Raw genomic sequence first — 12,500 nt, 5'->3', positions numbered from 1 at the left:
CTGGTGACCTCGACCCTCTCCACTCAGCGGTCATCTCAGCGTTATCTGCCACCAATGAGGACGGCGTCCGCTTAGCACCACTCCAGGATCAGACTGTGGAAATGGTACGTGCCGCAGCAGCAAGAGACGGGGAGTACTGCTTGCTCAAGAACGTCATCATCGAGGGCTTCCCTGATCATTGCCACGACCTCGATCACCGCTTGCGTACGTACTGGCCGGTGCGCAGTCTGCTGGCCGTAGACGACGACCTGGTGGTTTACGGGCCGAGGCTTCTTATTCCTCACAGCCTCCGCCGAGAAACACTAGAGCGACTCCATGACAGTCATCAGGGGATGGAGCGCACCAAGCGACGGGCCCGACAAACGGTGTACTGGCCTGGTATGGACAGAGACGTTGAGAACGTCGTTTCTGGATGCTCACTATGCCGTCCACTCCTACCAAGCCAAGCCAACGAACCTCTCTGGCAGGACACGGACACACCCAGCAGGGTGTTTGAGTCAGTTTCTGCAGACTACTTCCACGCAGCAGGCCGTACATACCTCGTGTATGTAGATCGCTTGTCTGGGTGGCCTCACGTGTCTGCATGCTCACGTCCAGCATCGGCTGATCAGCTCGTTCGTGTCCTTCGGGGTGTGTTCGCCGACACGGGCGTGCCTGTTCTCCTGAGGACTGACGGTGGACCGCAGTTCACTTCTTCATCGGTACGGCGCTTCCTGGCTCGATGGGGGGTGGAGCATCGTGTATCTTCACCTCATTATCCACGCTCCAATGGTCACGCCGAGGCAGCGGTCAAGTCCGTGAAGAAGCTGATCCTCACGACCACACAGCAGGGACACCTGGACGAGGATGCGTTCGCTCGCGGGTTGCTGGAACTGCGCAACACTCCGAGGGCGGAAGGGCGATCACCAGCACAAGTCCTCTTCGGTCATCCTATGAGGTCCTGTGTCCCGGCTCATCATCGCTCATACGCTCAGCAGTGGCAGCGCGCTGCTGATGAGTGCGACGCCAAGGCAGAGCGACTGAGGAAGAAAGCGAAACTTCGCCACGACGCGTCCGCCCGTACTCTTCCTCTCCTGCACCTCGGTGGCCACGTCGACGTTCAAGATCACACGACAGGCCTCTGGGATCGCCTGGGTGTCATCGTGGCTGTTGGGCGAAGGAGAGACTACCTCATCAAGATGGGCAGCGGTCGCGTGATGTGGCGTAATAGAAGACACCTACGCCCACACAGACCTCTTGCTCCCCTTCCTGTCGAGCAGCACACCGCTCATGGCGGTGCAGCGCTTCAGCATCAGGGTCACGAGGAACACCACCATCCCGGCAGCCCGGAGCATCAGGGTAACGGGGTACACCGTGGCCGAGAGCAACCAGAGCGTCGAAGCAGCCGACAGCGTAGGGAGCCGAGACGACTGCAGGTGCGGTGGCACCGTAGCACCTACGATTAGTCGTACGTGTTCATTGTACGCTGTGTTTGTTTTGTGTATATGTACCGTGTTTTCTGTACTTCAATCATTGTAACTTTGTTTCATGTGTTACGGTAGCCATAACAAAGATAAGGAATCTTCCTTATGTCTCGGGGGAGGTGTGTGGTTGTTAGCTAGTTGTGTGAACGAGTGAATGAGCGAGACTTGTGTGAGGCATGAATACGTGTATGAGTGAACGAGCTAGGCTTCAGTCATAAGTGTTAAGTGGAAGTGCGCGGCCTGGCGCCGAGAGATCACCTACCTCCAGCCTTCTGTTCACACCTTCTGTGAATAAACACCTGCACTGTTACCTGCGTTTCCTGTGCCCCTGCTGGTCAAGAGTCGAACAGTGGTGGTGGTGGTGGTGGTTTCTTTTCTCTCCTTTCCTTTCCTTTTCCTCCTCCTTCTTCTTCCTCTTCTTCTTCTTCTTCTTCTTCTTCTTCTTCTTCTTCTTCTTCTTCTTCTTCTTCTTCTTTTTCTTCTTCTTCTTCATCATCATCATCATCTTTTTCTTTTTCTTCTTCTTCATCATCATCTTCTTCTTCTTCTTCTTCCATTCAGTTCCTTATAGAGTTCAGTGTTGTGTTCCCTCATACTTTTATCTAATGCCAGCTTCAATTAAATTCACAACCACTGCTATCAGAAGAAAAACTGGCGCCATTGTTGTTGCTCGAGACTTATGTAATGAAAAGACAGACCATTTTATCATTCTTTCCAGCCTGCTTCTGTGATTTACTGCGTTCTTATGTATTAGTACTTACGTAGATTCTTCGTTGCGTAAGTACCATGACAACACACACGCACGCACGCACGCAGGCACGCAAAATTCTCACGCAATAAATATTCGTCTGTTATGACACGTCTATTGCGTAGCACGTGTGGAGTACGGCTCTCTCTCTCTCTCTCTCTCTCTCTCTCTCTCTCTCCTCTCTCTCCTCTCTCTCTCTCTCTCTCTCTCTCCTCTCCTCCCTCTCCTCTCTCTCTCTCTCTCTCAGTGGGTTTTTATAGTTGCTTTTTAATCTCCCTTCTTGATTTTTATTTGTTATTTTTTATTGGTTTGCTTATTTTTTGTGTTTCGTGTTGAAACTGCCCTTGATTCAACCTTGTGTTTGTATTAGTTTTGCAGTAGTAGTGGTAGTAGTAGTAGTAGTAGTAGTAGTAGTAGTAGCCTTGTTGCGCGCTTCATTAGTACTCTCTCTCTCCTCTCTCTCTCTCTCTCTCTCTCTCTCCTCTCTCTCTCTCTCTCTCTCTCTCTCTCTCTCTCTCTCTCTCTCTCTCTCTCTCACCTTGCCCAGTCTTGATGCTGTTCTTTTTATATTACTTTTTTCTTACACAACAAACTTGTATCCTTTACGTGTCTTTACATAATGTGGCGGTGATAACAAATAAATCAGGCTTTAATTCGTGTGTGTGTGTGTGTGTGTGTGTGTGTGTGTGTGTGTGTGTGTGTGTGTGTGTGTGTGTTTCTTGTCTTCACTTTTTTTGAGCCAATAATTAGTGTAAGAAGAAGAGGAAAGAAAGAGAAAAGTAAAGTAAATTCGTGCTTACTTATAAGTAAGGAGGAGGAGGAAGAGGAGTAGGAGGCTACAAAGATCATCATTGTCCTTAATTATAGAAAAAAAAAAATAAGGATTCATGATAATTTGTATGTTTAATGACCGAGGAGGAGAAGGAGGAGGAGGAGGAGGAGGATAGAGATTACAAATATCATAATTGTTGAAAAAATAAAAGAACTTACAGCACAACCTGCTATGTATTAGTAGTAGTAATAGTATTAGTAGTAGTAGTAGTAGTGTTTAATTAATATAATCTGTTATTTATATTTTGCGTAGTCTTCACTCCTTAATAACAAAAAACACAAAGAAACACAAAGACTGCACTTCCCTTATAGTCCTGTAACACTGAACCTTGTATTTACAAAAGAAGAAAAGCAGTAAATTTTTCTTGCGTCTGTTGTAGAAACATGTTAAGTGGAATATAGTTTTGCGTAATTCTAAGCTTGTGTTTATAATAAAAGAAACACTAAACAGTAAACATTCTGCAACATATGATCTTTACAGTTGCGATAATAGACAGTTATTTTCACTTGTGTTCGCTAGAGAAAAAAAAAATAATAAGTAGGGTATTATATTCTAATGTAATGCTAATCCTTTCAACGTTCACAAATAAAGAAACAGTAGAAGGTCACTACACTTCCCTATCAATCCTGCAGCATAGAACTTTATAGCTACATAAGAAAGACAATTAATTTTCCTCTTTACTTATGACTCAAGAAACAACAACAACAACAACAACAACAACAACAAAAAGCGATAACAACTAGTCTTTCAATCCTGCAGCAGATGATTCAGTAGTTACAATACAAGACATTTACGTAATTGCTCTTGTTATTTTTGTTCCCTTCTCAAAACATTTAAGAGCGGCGACAGGAAGACTGTTGATGGGGACTGAACTGACTGGCTGGCGCGGGATATTGTGTGGCGGTGGGTCTCGTTCTGGGTAGGGACGTCGCCTGCACACTGTCGAGGGTCGTGGGGTGAAGCGACTGGTTGTGAGGTGGTGGTGGGTGGTGGTGTCTGAACGAAGGCAGGACAGTAAGGGAAGTGGGCTGGTCATCTTCAGGCTTCACGTGATGGTAGTGTAGTAGTAGTAGTAGTAGTAGTAGTAGTAGTAGTAGTAGTAGTAGTGGTAGGTGGTGGTGGTGGGTGGTGGTGGTAGTAGTAGTAGTAGTAGTAGTAGTAGTAGTAGTAGTTGTAGTAGTAGTAGTAGTAGTAGTAGTTGTTGTTGTTGTTGTTGTTGTTGTTATTGCTATATTCAACCACTAAAGGAACTCAATTTTAGCTAATGTTTACTTAGTAGCAGTGAACCCTTATTAACAGCAGCATCAATGGTAGTAGTAGTAGTAGTAGTAGTAGTAGTAGTAGTAGTAGTAGTAGTAGTAGTAGTAGTAGTAGTAGTAGTGGTAATAATAGCAGCAGGAGCAGTATAGTAGTACTGATAATAGTAATAACAGCAGAAGTAGTAGTAGTAGTAGTAGTAGTGACGGCTGTAACAGCAACACCAGCAACAACGTTATAGTAAAAGTGACAGTACTAGAAGGAGTGATGTTTACGCAGTGCGCGGAGCGTGGCGGGGGCACTTCAGGGTCACTTTATCGCTGCCGGGGTTAAGACTTTCTCAGTGACGGGTACCAGTAATTCAGGGTGTCAGTTGCTGAGGAGCCGTTGGAGGTTCCAGTCTGGCTGTCCCTGTGGCTCTGTACCTACGCATCGTCTTTCACATCCGGCATCTGTGAAGCGTCTTTTGGTGTTGTGATCAGTCCTCGGCCTCACCCAGCCTCGTGAAGCGTGAGTGCAGGGTGGCATGAGAACATACTTGTAAGAACATAAGAAAGCAAGGGAAGCTGTAAGAAACCATTAGGCCAACACCTGGCAGCCCCTGCATGTAACTTACCAACCTGTATTCACCTATCATCCTCATCCATAAATTTAAGAACATAATAAAAACAAGGGAAACTGCGAGAAGCCACCAGGTATATACGTGGCTGTCCCTGCATGAAACATACCTACCTACTGTATTTCCAGGTATCATCCCTATTCATAACTTTATCTAATCTTTTAAAGGTCCCTAATGAACCCGTACTAACAACCTCATTACCGAGTCTATTTCATTCATGTATCGCTCTATTCGAGAACCAGTTGCTTCCTGTTTCTCTCTTTTTTTAATCAGATTTCATCAAGCTTAAACTCTGGTATTATTTCTTGTCTTATTCTGGTAATTGACCCTGAGGATTTTGTTTACTTATTCCTGACAGGGCGCGGGCTACTGCATCACTCTTTCATCCCTTGTAGGTCTAAGGCAGATATCGGAGGAGTTGTAATGCTGTAATACTGTTGTTTTTTTAGTATTTTATTTATTCATTTATCCATTTATTTATTTATTCATTCATGCATTTTGTATGTAAGAGGGGCTCCGGCTAAAGGCAACAAAAGAGCTTGGAAAAAAAAAAAAACACTGAAGGTACCAGTCGCCAAAAAAAAAATAGTCAGAAGGATTACTCACTAGTATTAAAAGTGTCTTGAAACCTCTTTGTGTTATATGGTGCTGCTTGTATTACACTGAGAACATTGCCTTCCACATGCTACAATTTCTTCAACATTTGTTTCGACACTAGAGGAGAGACGACCTTGAGTTCAGCCAGTTCTCCTCACTGACTTGCTCTCCTGTTGATAAGGCTCAAGGTTGAAGGCTCAAGGTTCCCACTGCCAGGACGATGATGCGTATAGTTATCATAAGTGGAATAACATATTCTTTCTTCCACCCTTAAGTTCGGAATCAAGCAATTGACTTATTTATTTATTTATTTACTTTTTTTACGTAAGAGGGGTACTAGCCAAGAGTTACGAAACTTATATAAAGAAAGGCTCACTGAGATGCCAACACCCAGAGGAAACGAGCCAGAAGGATTAACCAAAACTAATAATGTGCGTCTTTGGTGCATGTCGAGTTGTGTGAAGGAAGAGAGTGCGGAGAAGTGTTGTTTGATGAGAAACCAGCAAGCGATGACTTGACGGTAACTAACATACCAGAAGGATGGATAGAATATTGACCAATCAGAGTTCATTCATTCCTACAAAACACTTTTAACGTTTTTCAGTCACTTTAAACGTTTTCACAGCACTGAACTTTTCCCAAACGTTCCTAAAGACTAATGCAAATCTCTTTTTGACAATCTCGCTGAAATCTTCGCTTAATTATCTGAAAATCATGTTAATTACGTTTTCTACCGTTTTCTATTGCAGGCAACGTTTAAATTTGTAAGGGAACGTTTGTTATGATCTGTTTATCTCTCTTTGAAATGTGGAAGAAGAAGAAGAAGAAGAGGGAACAACAGCGGAAGAGTATGAAAAGCGAAGAGGAACATGAGGGAGCGTCGATACAAAGGCGACACTCCCTACCAGCAACTCAGCTCAACTCATCACTCGCGGTCATGAGTAAAGGGACCTTCTGTTCATCCTTCCACTGTTTAGCATTGTCCCTTCACCTTACGTCCTCTGATCTGCGTGGAATCTGGCAGTTGTCTTGTGCTGAGATGAGTGTTAATAGATGCGAGGGCTGATTCTTCTTGTTCTTGTTCTTGTTCTTGTTCTTGTTCTTATTATTATGTTTAAAAAAGCTTATTCTTTCGTGTTATTTTATTTATCTTTTTTTTTTTTTTTTTTTTTTTTTTTTTTTTTTTTTTTTGTGTGTGTGTGTGTGTGTGTGTGTGTGTGTGTCTGTGTATGGTGTATGTGTGCACGCGCGCTTGCCTGCCCGCCCGCCCGCCCAACCGCCCGCCCATCCGCCCGTCCGTCCGCCCGCCCATATACCTGCCAGACCTTGCAAAAAAAAAAAAAAAAAAAAAGAAAATAAATAAATAAAATAAATAAATAAATAATAAATAAATAAACAAAAAAGATAAATAAATAAATATTAAACGAACGTATTTAAATAGATGACATTATTATGATTATTATCTTAACTATTATTTATTTGTTTCAGAGCAGCGGCGGCAGAGCATTAGAAGAGTCTTTTCCTGACCACCAGCCCGTGCCAGGCCCTCCTCCCTCCTGCCACTCCTTCATCCAGGGCGCGGCCACCACCACCACCACCACCCCGTCCCTTCTGGCGCCAGTGGGAGTGCGTGACGGCGGAGTTGCTGAGTTGTCACGTAGTATAGAGCGCTTAAGCGTGGAGTGTGTGTGAGTGAGAGTGAGTGAGAGGAAAGCCGCTTGGGATGGACGGCCGCCTGCACCTCACCAACGGCGTGACGTGACGTGAGGCGCGCTTGTGGCCACGCACGAGGCAGCCACGGCCACGCCTCCCCCATGAACTTCATCCCACGCAGGGCAGGTTAGTACGGGAGGTGCAGCGCTCAGCGGTAGAGTGACGGTGGTCAGTGAACAGTGCGCGCTGACTGCTGAGTGGTGAGCCATGGCAGTGCCGGGTAATAATGAGGGGGCGCTGGTGGAGGTCAATATGCAGGCCATCGTCCTCACGCCCAGGAGAGAGGCCTCGCCCGTGGAGATGTCTGAGCCGAGGGCGGAGGCACACACGGACGCGTCTGTGTCGCTGACGGAGGCGGAGAAGGCGGAAAAAGTCGCGATGGAGAATGGCCACGTGCTCGGTGCGGAGGACGTGCCGCCGCCCTATTCCCCGCCGCTCCTGACGGTGGAGAACGCATCTGGGGCCCTGGAGAGCTATGAGGTGCCCGCTCACGTGCTGGCCTTCGTCCCGCCCCGACGGAGGCATACGGGCGTGGCTGGTGATGCTGGCCTCCTTCCTCTGCAACGGCATCATCTTCGGCATCATCAACACCAGCGGCATCATCTACGTCAAGATCGCCGCGCACCTCAAGGAATCCGGCGACCCCAACGCTGCCTTCAAGGGATGTGAGTGTTGACTGTTCTGTTCTATGTGTGTACACCAGTGTGTGCTGTGGATGTGTGGCCAGCTGTGTGCCATGCCTTAGCTCCTGGGGTGTAGTATGGTGGTCCACGAGACTGCCCCTTTCCACCAGCGGCCGACGGGGCTAAGAGTGTGAGTGATGTGTGTATGAGTGTGGTGCTTTGTCTGGGTCACCCTGTGTGGGACTGCCGGCTTGGTATATAGATAGATAGACAGATGCAATTGGAACTGGCCCAGAGTTTTATTTAAAGGTCCACTGATGAAGATGCCAGCCCCAAAGAGAGTAATCTAAAAAGGATCATCTAATATTTGAGGATAATTATTTTGAAACCTCCCTCGTGAAACCGTTCAAGTCAAAGGCAGGAGAAAATACAAAGGCAAGGAGGGAGTTCCAGAGTTTAACAGTAAAAGGGATGAAAGACTGAGAACACTCACCTTGCTGGCTAAGGGGCGCGGGAGGGACAGGGAAGGGAGACGTGGTGCTAGTACTAGGGAATGCACAGAGACACAAGGGACATATATCAGAACACCTATAACAGGATCTGGTGAACGGGCAAGTACTAGTTAAGCATGTGGGAGGACAGGATAGAAGAGAGAAAGGCTCCTCCCCGCCCACCTCTCCCTTTACCAAGCAAGGAGGGAGGGAAGGAGGGTAGGGAGAGGGACATGATTGCGAATGCTATGAAGGAGGGAAGAAGGGAGGAAGCGTAAGTGCAACGGTCCGGGGAGGGAGGGAGGGAGAGAGGGAGGGAGGGATGAAAAATGGAGGAAAGGATGAAGGGAGGAAAAGAGAAGATGTGACCTTGGCGCCACTTTGGAGAGACGCAAATATGACCGCATGTCTTGCCTACAGATTAAGGAAGAAATGGAGAAATAGTGATGCTCCCTTCCTCCTTCCTTCCTTCCTTTCTTCCTTCCTTTACATATCATATTTTCCGTCCTTTCATCCTCTTCCATTCTCTTTCCTTCTATGCTTCTATGTTTTTCCTTCAATCTTCACATTTCTTTCTTTCATCTCATTCTCTTCCTCTCTTCCTTCCTTCCTTCCTTTCTTCCTTCCTTCCCTCTCATTTTCTCCTTCCTTTTCTTGAGTGCTTCGTATTCCTTCCTTCCTTCCTTCCTTCCTTCCTTCCTTCCTTCCTTCCTTCCTTGACTCTTTCTCTCCTTCACTGTTAAGGTTAAGCTCATGAAGGAGAGAGAAGAAAATAATCTCATTTCTTCAATTCTTACTAGATGGAAGGAAGGAAGGAAGGAAGGAAAGAAGGAAGGAAGGAAGGAAGGAAGGTAAAGTGGAGAATGAAATGTGGGCCAGTAAAAGATTACACTTTCTCTCTCTCTCTCTCTCTCTCTCTCTCTCTCTCTCTCTCTCTCTCTCTCTCTCTCTCTCTCTCTCTCTCTCTCTCTCTCTCTCTCTCTCTCTCTCTCTCTCTCTCTCTCTCTCTCTCTCTCTCTCTCTCTCTCTCTCTCTCTCTCTCTCTCTCTCTCTCTCTCTCTCTCTCTCTCTCACACACACACACACACACACACACACACACACACACACGCATACATACTCGTACAGAGAGAGAGAGAGAGAGAGAGAGAGAGAGAGAGAGAGAGAGAGAGAGAGAGAGAGAGAGAGAGAATCAGAATGACAAACATCATCAGTTTAATTAATGAATTGAGATGTTGCATAATGCTCTCTCTCTCTCTCTCTCTCTCTCTCTCTCTCTCTCTCTCTCTCTCTCTCTCTCTCTCTCTCTCTCTCTCTCTCTCTCTCTCTCTCACACACACACACACACACACACACACACACACACACACACACACAGAGAGAGAGAGAGAGAGAGAGAGAGAGAGAGAGAGAGAGAGAGAGAGAGAGAGAGAGAGAGAGAGAGAGAGAGTAAATAGCCATATAAAAACTAGAGATAAGATGAAGTGTGTTTTATCTAAGATCATCACCACTGCGATGTAAAGAGAGAGAGAGAGAGAGAGAGAGAGAGAGAGAGAGAGAGAGAGAGAGAGAGAGAGAGAGAGAGAGAGAGAGAGAGAGAGAGAGACAACTATCGGTAAACAAGGGTGTGCTGTGACGTGTAACTTGACGGAAGGAGAGTCATTTCAAAAGAGAGAAGGAAGATGGACAAGAAAGAAGAAAAGAAACACGAGGCTAAAGTGAAGATGGAACAAGAATGAAAGGGAAATAAATGAAAAGAAGAAAAGAAAAAAGAACACAGGAGAACAACATTTAGTGAGCGAGGCTGTACTATGGCAAGAAATCTGAGGGAAGAAGGTTGGTTTGAAAAGAGGATGTACTCGGATATGGTAACTCCTGTACTATACGAAGACGGGTCAAGGAAGTAAGTGAAATAAGAAGGAAACTCGAAGGAAAACAAAGGAGAATAAGAATTATTTGGTCACGACGGAAATGAGGAAAGGAAAGATGAAGAGAGTGAGAAGAGGGGGAAGACACTGCAAGCAAAAATGTTGAAGGGAGTGAAGTTAATAATCAGAACATTGTACCTGAAAATTTACAGAGAAATAAAAAGATAGATGAATATGTTTATAAAATCTGATAGAGGATAAGGACATTAAAAGACTATATGAAAATTAAATATAAAAAACAAAACAAATGAAAGTTTAGGAATTATATAAAAATGAGAGAGTAGACAAATTCTCTCTCTCTCTCTCTCTCTCTCTCTCTCTCTCTCTCTCTCTCTCTCTCTCTCTCTCTCTCTCTCTCAATCATCTCCAATCCTTGCAAGCCGGTTATCTTCCCTCCTTCTCCTCCTCCTCCCCCCTCCTCCCTTCTTCCCCTCCTTTCTTTGCTTTCCTTCGCTAAAATTGCCGGTCTGAGGGAGAGAACGAAGGGCGTAAAAGAGAGAGAGAGAGAGAGAGAGAGAGAGAGAGAGAGAGAGAGAGAGAGAGAGAGAGGGGAGGGGGAGGGTAAATAAGAAGGAAAACGAAGAACATGCTGATAAACGCGGAGGAAGAGGATGAGAAAAAGGAGGAGGAGGAGGAGGAGGAGGAGGAGGAGGAGGAGGAGGATAAGCAGGAAGAGGACATGATTAGAAGAGGAAGAAATTGGGTTGAAGAAAGAAAGACAAAAGGAAGGAGGAGGATGAGAAGAAGAAGAAGAAGAAAAGATAAAAAAAAAGAAAAAAAAGAAAAATACTGGAAAAATGTAACAAGAACATGATGTAAGAAGAAGAAAAAGAAGAAGAAAAAGAAAGAAAATGGGAATAGAGCAGCTGGAAAAAATTAAGGTTATGATAAGAAGATAAAGAGGAGAAGGAGGACGAGAGGGCGAAGAAGAGGAGGAGGAGGAGGAGGAGAGGAGGAGGAGGTCATAATGTCTTCCGTGATTCTTTCAATTGAGTCCTCCGGGTGTGTATTGCAAGAGAGAGAGAGAGAGAGAGAGAGAGAGAGAGAGAGAGAGAGAGAGAGAGAGAGAGAGTAGGTTGGGTTCAGACGCTGGCGCCACTGCCGTTTTCTTTTCCGTCTCTCTCTCTCTCTCTCTCTCTCTCTCTCTCTCTCTCTCTCTCTCTCTCTCTCTCTCTCTCTCTCTCTCTCTCTCTCTCTCCGTCCCGAAACCATTTAATATTATAGCAGTTAAAGATGCACACACACACACACACACACACACACACACACACACACACACACACACACACACACACACACACACACACACACACACACACACACACACACACAGTACTTATTTAAATTCCTGAACTGCCACATGGAGAGAGAGAGAGAGAGAGAGAGAGAGAGAGAGAGAGAGAGAGAGAGAGAGAGAGAGAGAGAGAGAGAGAGAGATACATACATACTCATACATACACGGTCCTAATAGCAAACTTGTGTATCCCTGTATCTTTTCGCTGGCTGCTTCTCACAAAGATAGGACAAGACCAGCAGAGAGAGAGAGAGAGAGAGAGAGAGAGAGAGAGAGAGAGAGAGAGAGAGAGAGAGAGAGAGAGAGAGAGAGAGAGAGAATTATAGTTTGTACCGTGCGGCTAAAGGGGGACTGGAGGAAAGGGACTGGGAGGAAGAAAGTGATAGGAAGGGACTGGTAGGGAAGGGGACTGGAAGGAAGGGACTGGGAGGGAAGGGAGCGTTGCAGGTTTGTACTGAATTTTTAAGATTTGTTTGATTTAAGTTGTGTTAGCTACCTCTGGTGTTTAATGTGAATCTATGTAGGGTGTTAGTAAAGGTGTGTGTGTGTGTGTGTGTGTGTGTGTGTGTGTGTGTGTGTGTGTGTGGTGCTGATATTGCTTCTAAATACGTAAGAAAACAAAGGAAGCTGCAGGAAGCCATCAGTCTACCTATTCTCACCTGTCAGAGCTAACGGTAACTCCTAAATCTTTTCCTTTCTCTGAACTGAAATAGCTTCGTTGTTCATTGCTTACCTACTGTGTGCGCTTCTTCTACCTACGCTCTATACTTTGCATTCGTTAATATTAAACTGCATTTGTCATCTGTCTGTCCATTCGTTCATTCTATCCAAGTCTACCTGCATGGCGATGACATCCGGATCTGACCTAATTGATCTACTTATCTTCGTGTTATTCGCAAATTTAGTAACATCGCTACTAATTCCACTGTCTAGGT

General features: G+C 45.5%; 1 protein-coding gene across 10 annotated transcripts in view; it reads left to right on the top strand.

Moving 5' to 3' along the window:
• The window catches only part of LOC135108485 (monocarboxylate transporter 10-like), a 78,382-nt gene that overhangs the window by 13,190 nt on the left and 52,692 nt on the right, over positions 1 to 12,500 (top strand). For 4 of the 10 annotated variants that reach the window (XM_064019556.1, XM_064019547.1, XM_064019557.1 and 1 more), the window contains exon 2: positions 7,005 to 7,894. In XM_064019556.1, coding sequence (XP_063875626.1) covers positions 7,705 to 7,894 — 190 coding nt within the window. In that variant the 5' untranslated portion in view covers positions 7,005 to 7,704. Of the gene's footprint in view, positions 1 to 4,660; positions 4,811 to 6,330; positions 6,458 to 7,004; positions 7,895 to 12,500 lie in introns of those variants that run through there. The other 6 variants (XM_064019550.1, XM_064019554.1, XM_064019549.1 and 3 more) reach the window with 6 other exon arrangements.

The sequence above is a fragment of the Scylla paramamosain genome, chromosome 17 (assembly GCF_035594125.1).
Source record: "Scylla paramamosain isolate STU-SP2022 chromosome 17, ASM3559412v1, whole genome shotgun sequence".
NCBI classification, from domain to species: domain Eukaryota; kingdom Metazoa; phylum Arthropoda; class Malacostraca; order Decapoda; family Portunidae; genus Scylla; species Scylla paramamosain.
Note: the sequence above shows the minus strand (reverse complement) of the source record. Positions and strands in the feature narration are given on the sequence as shown.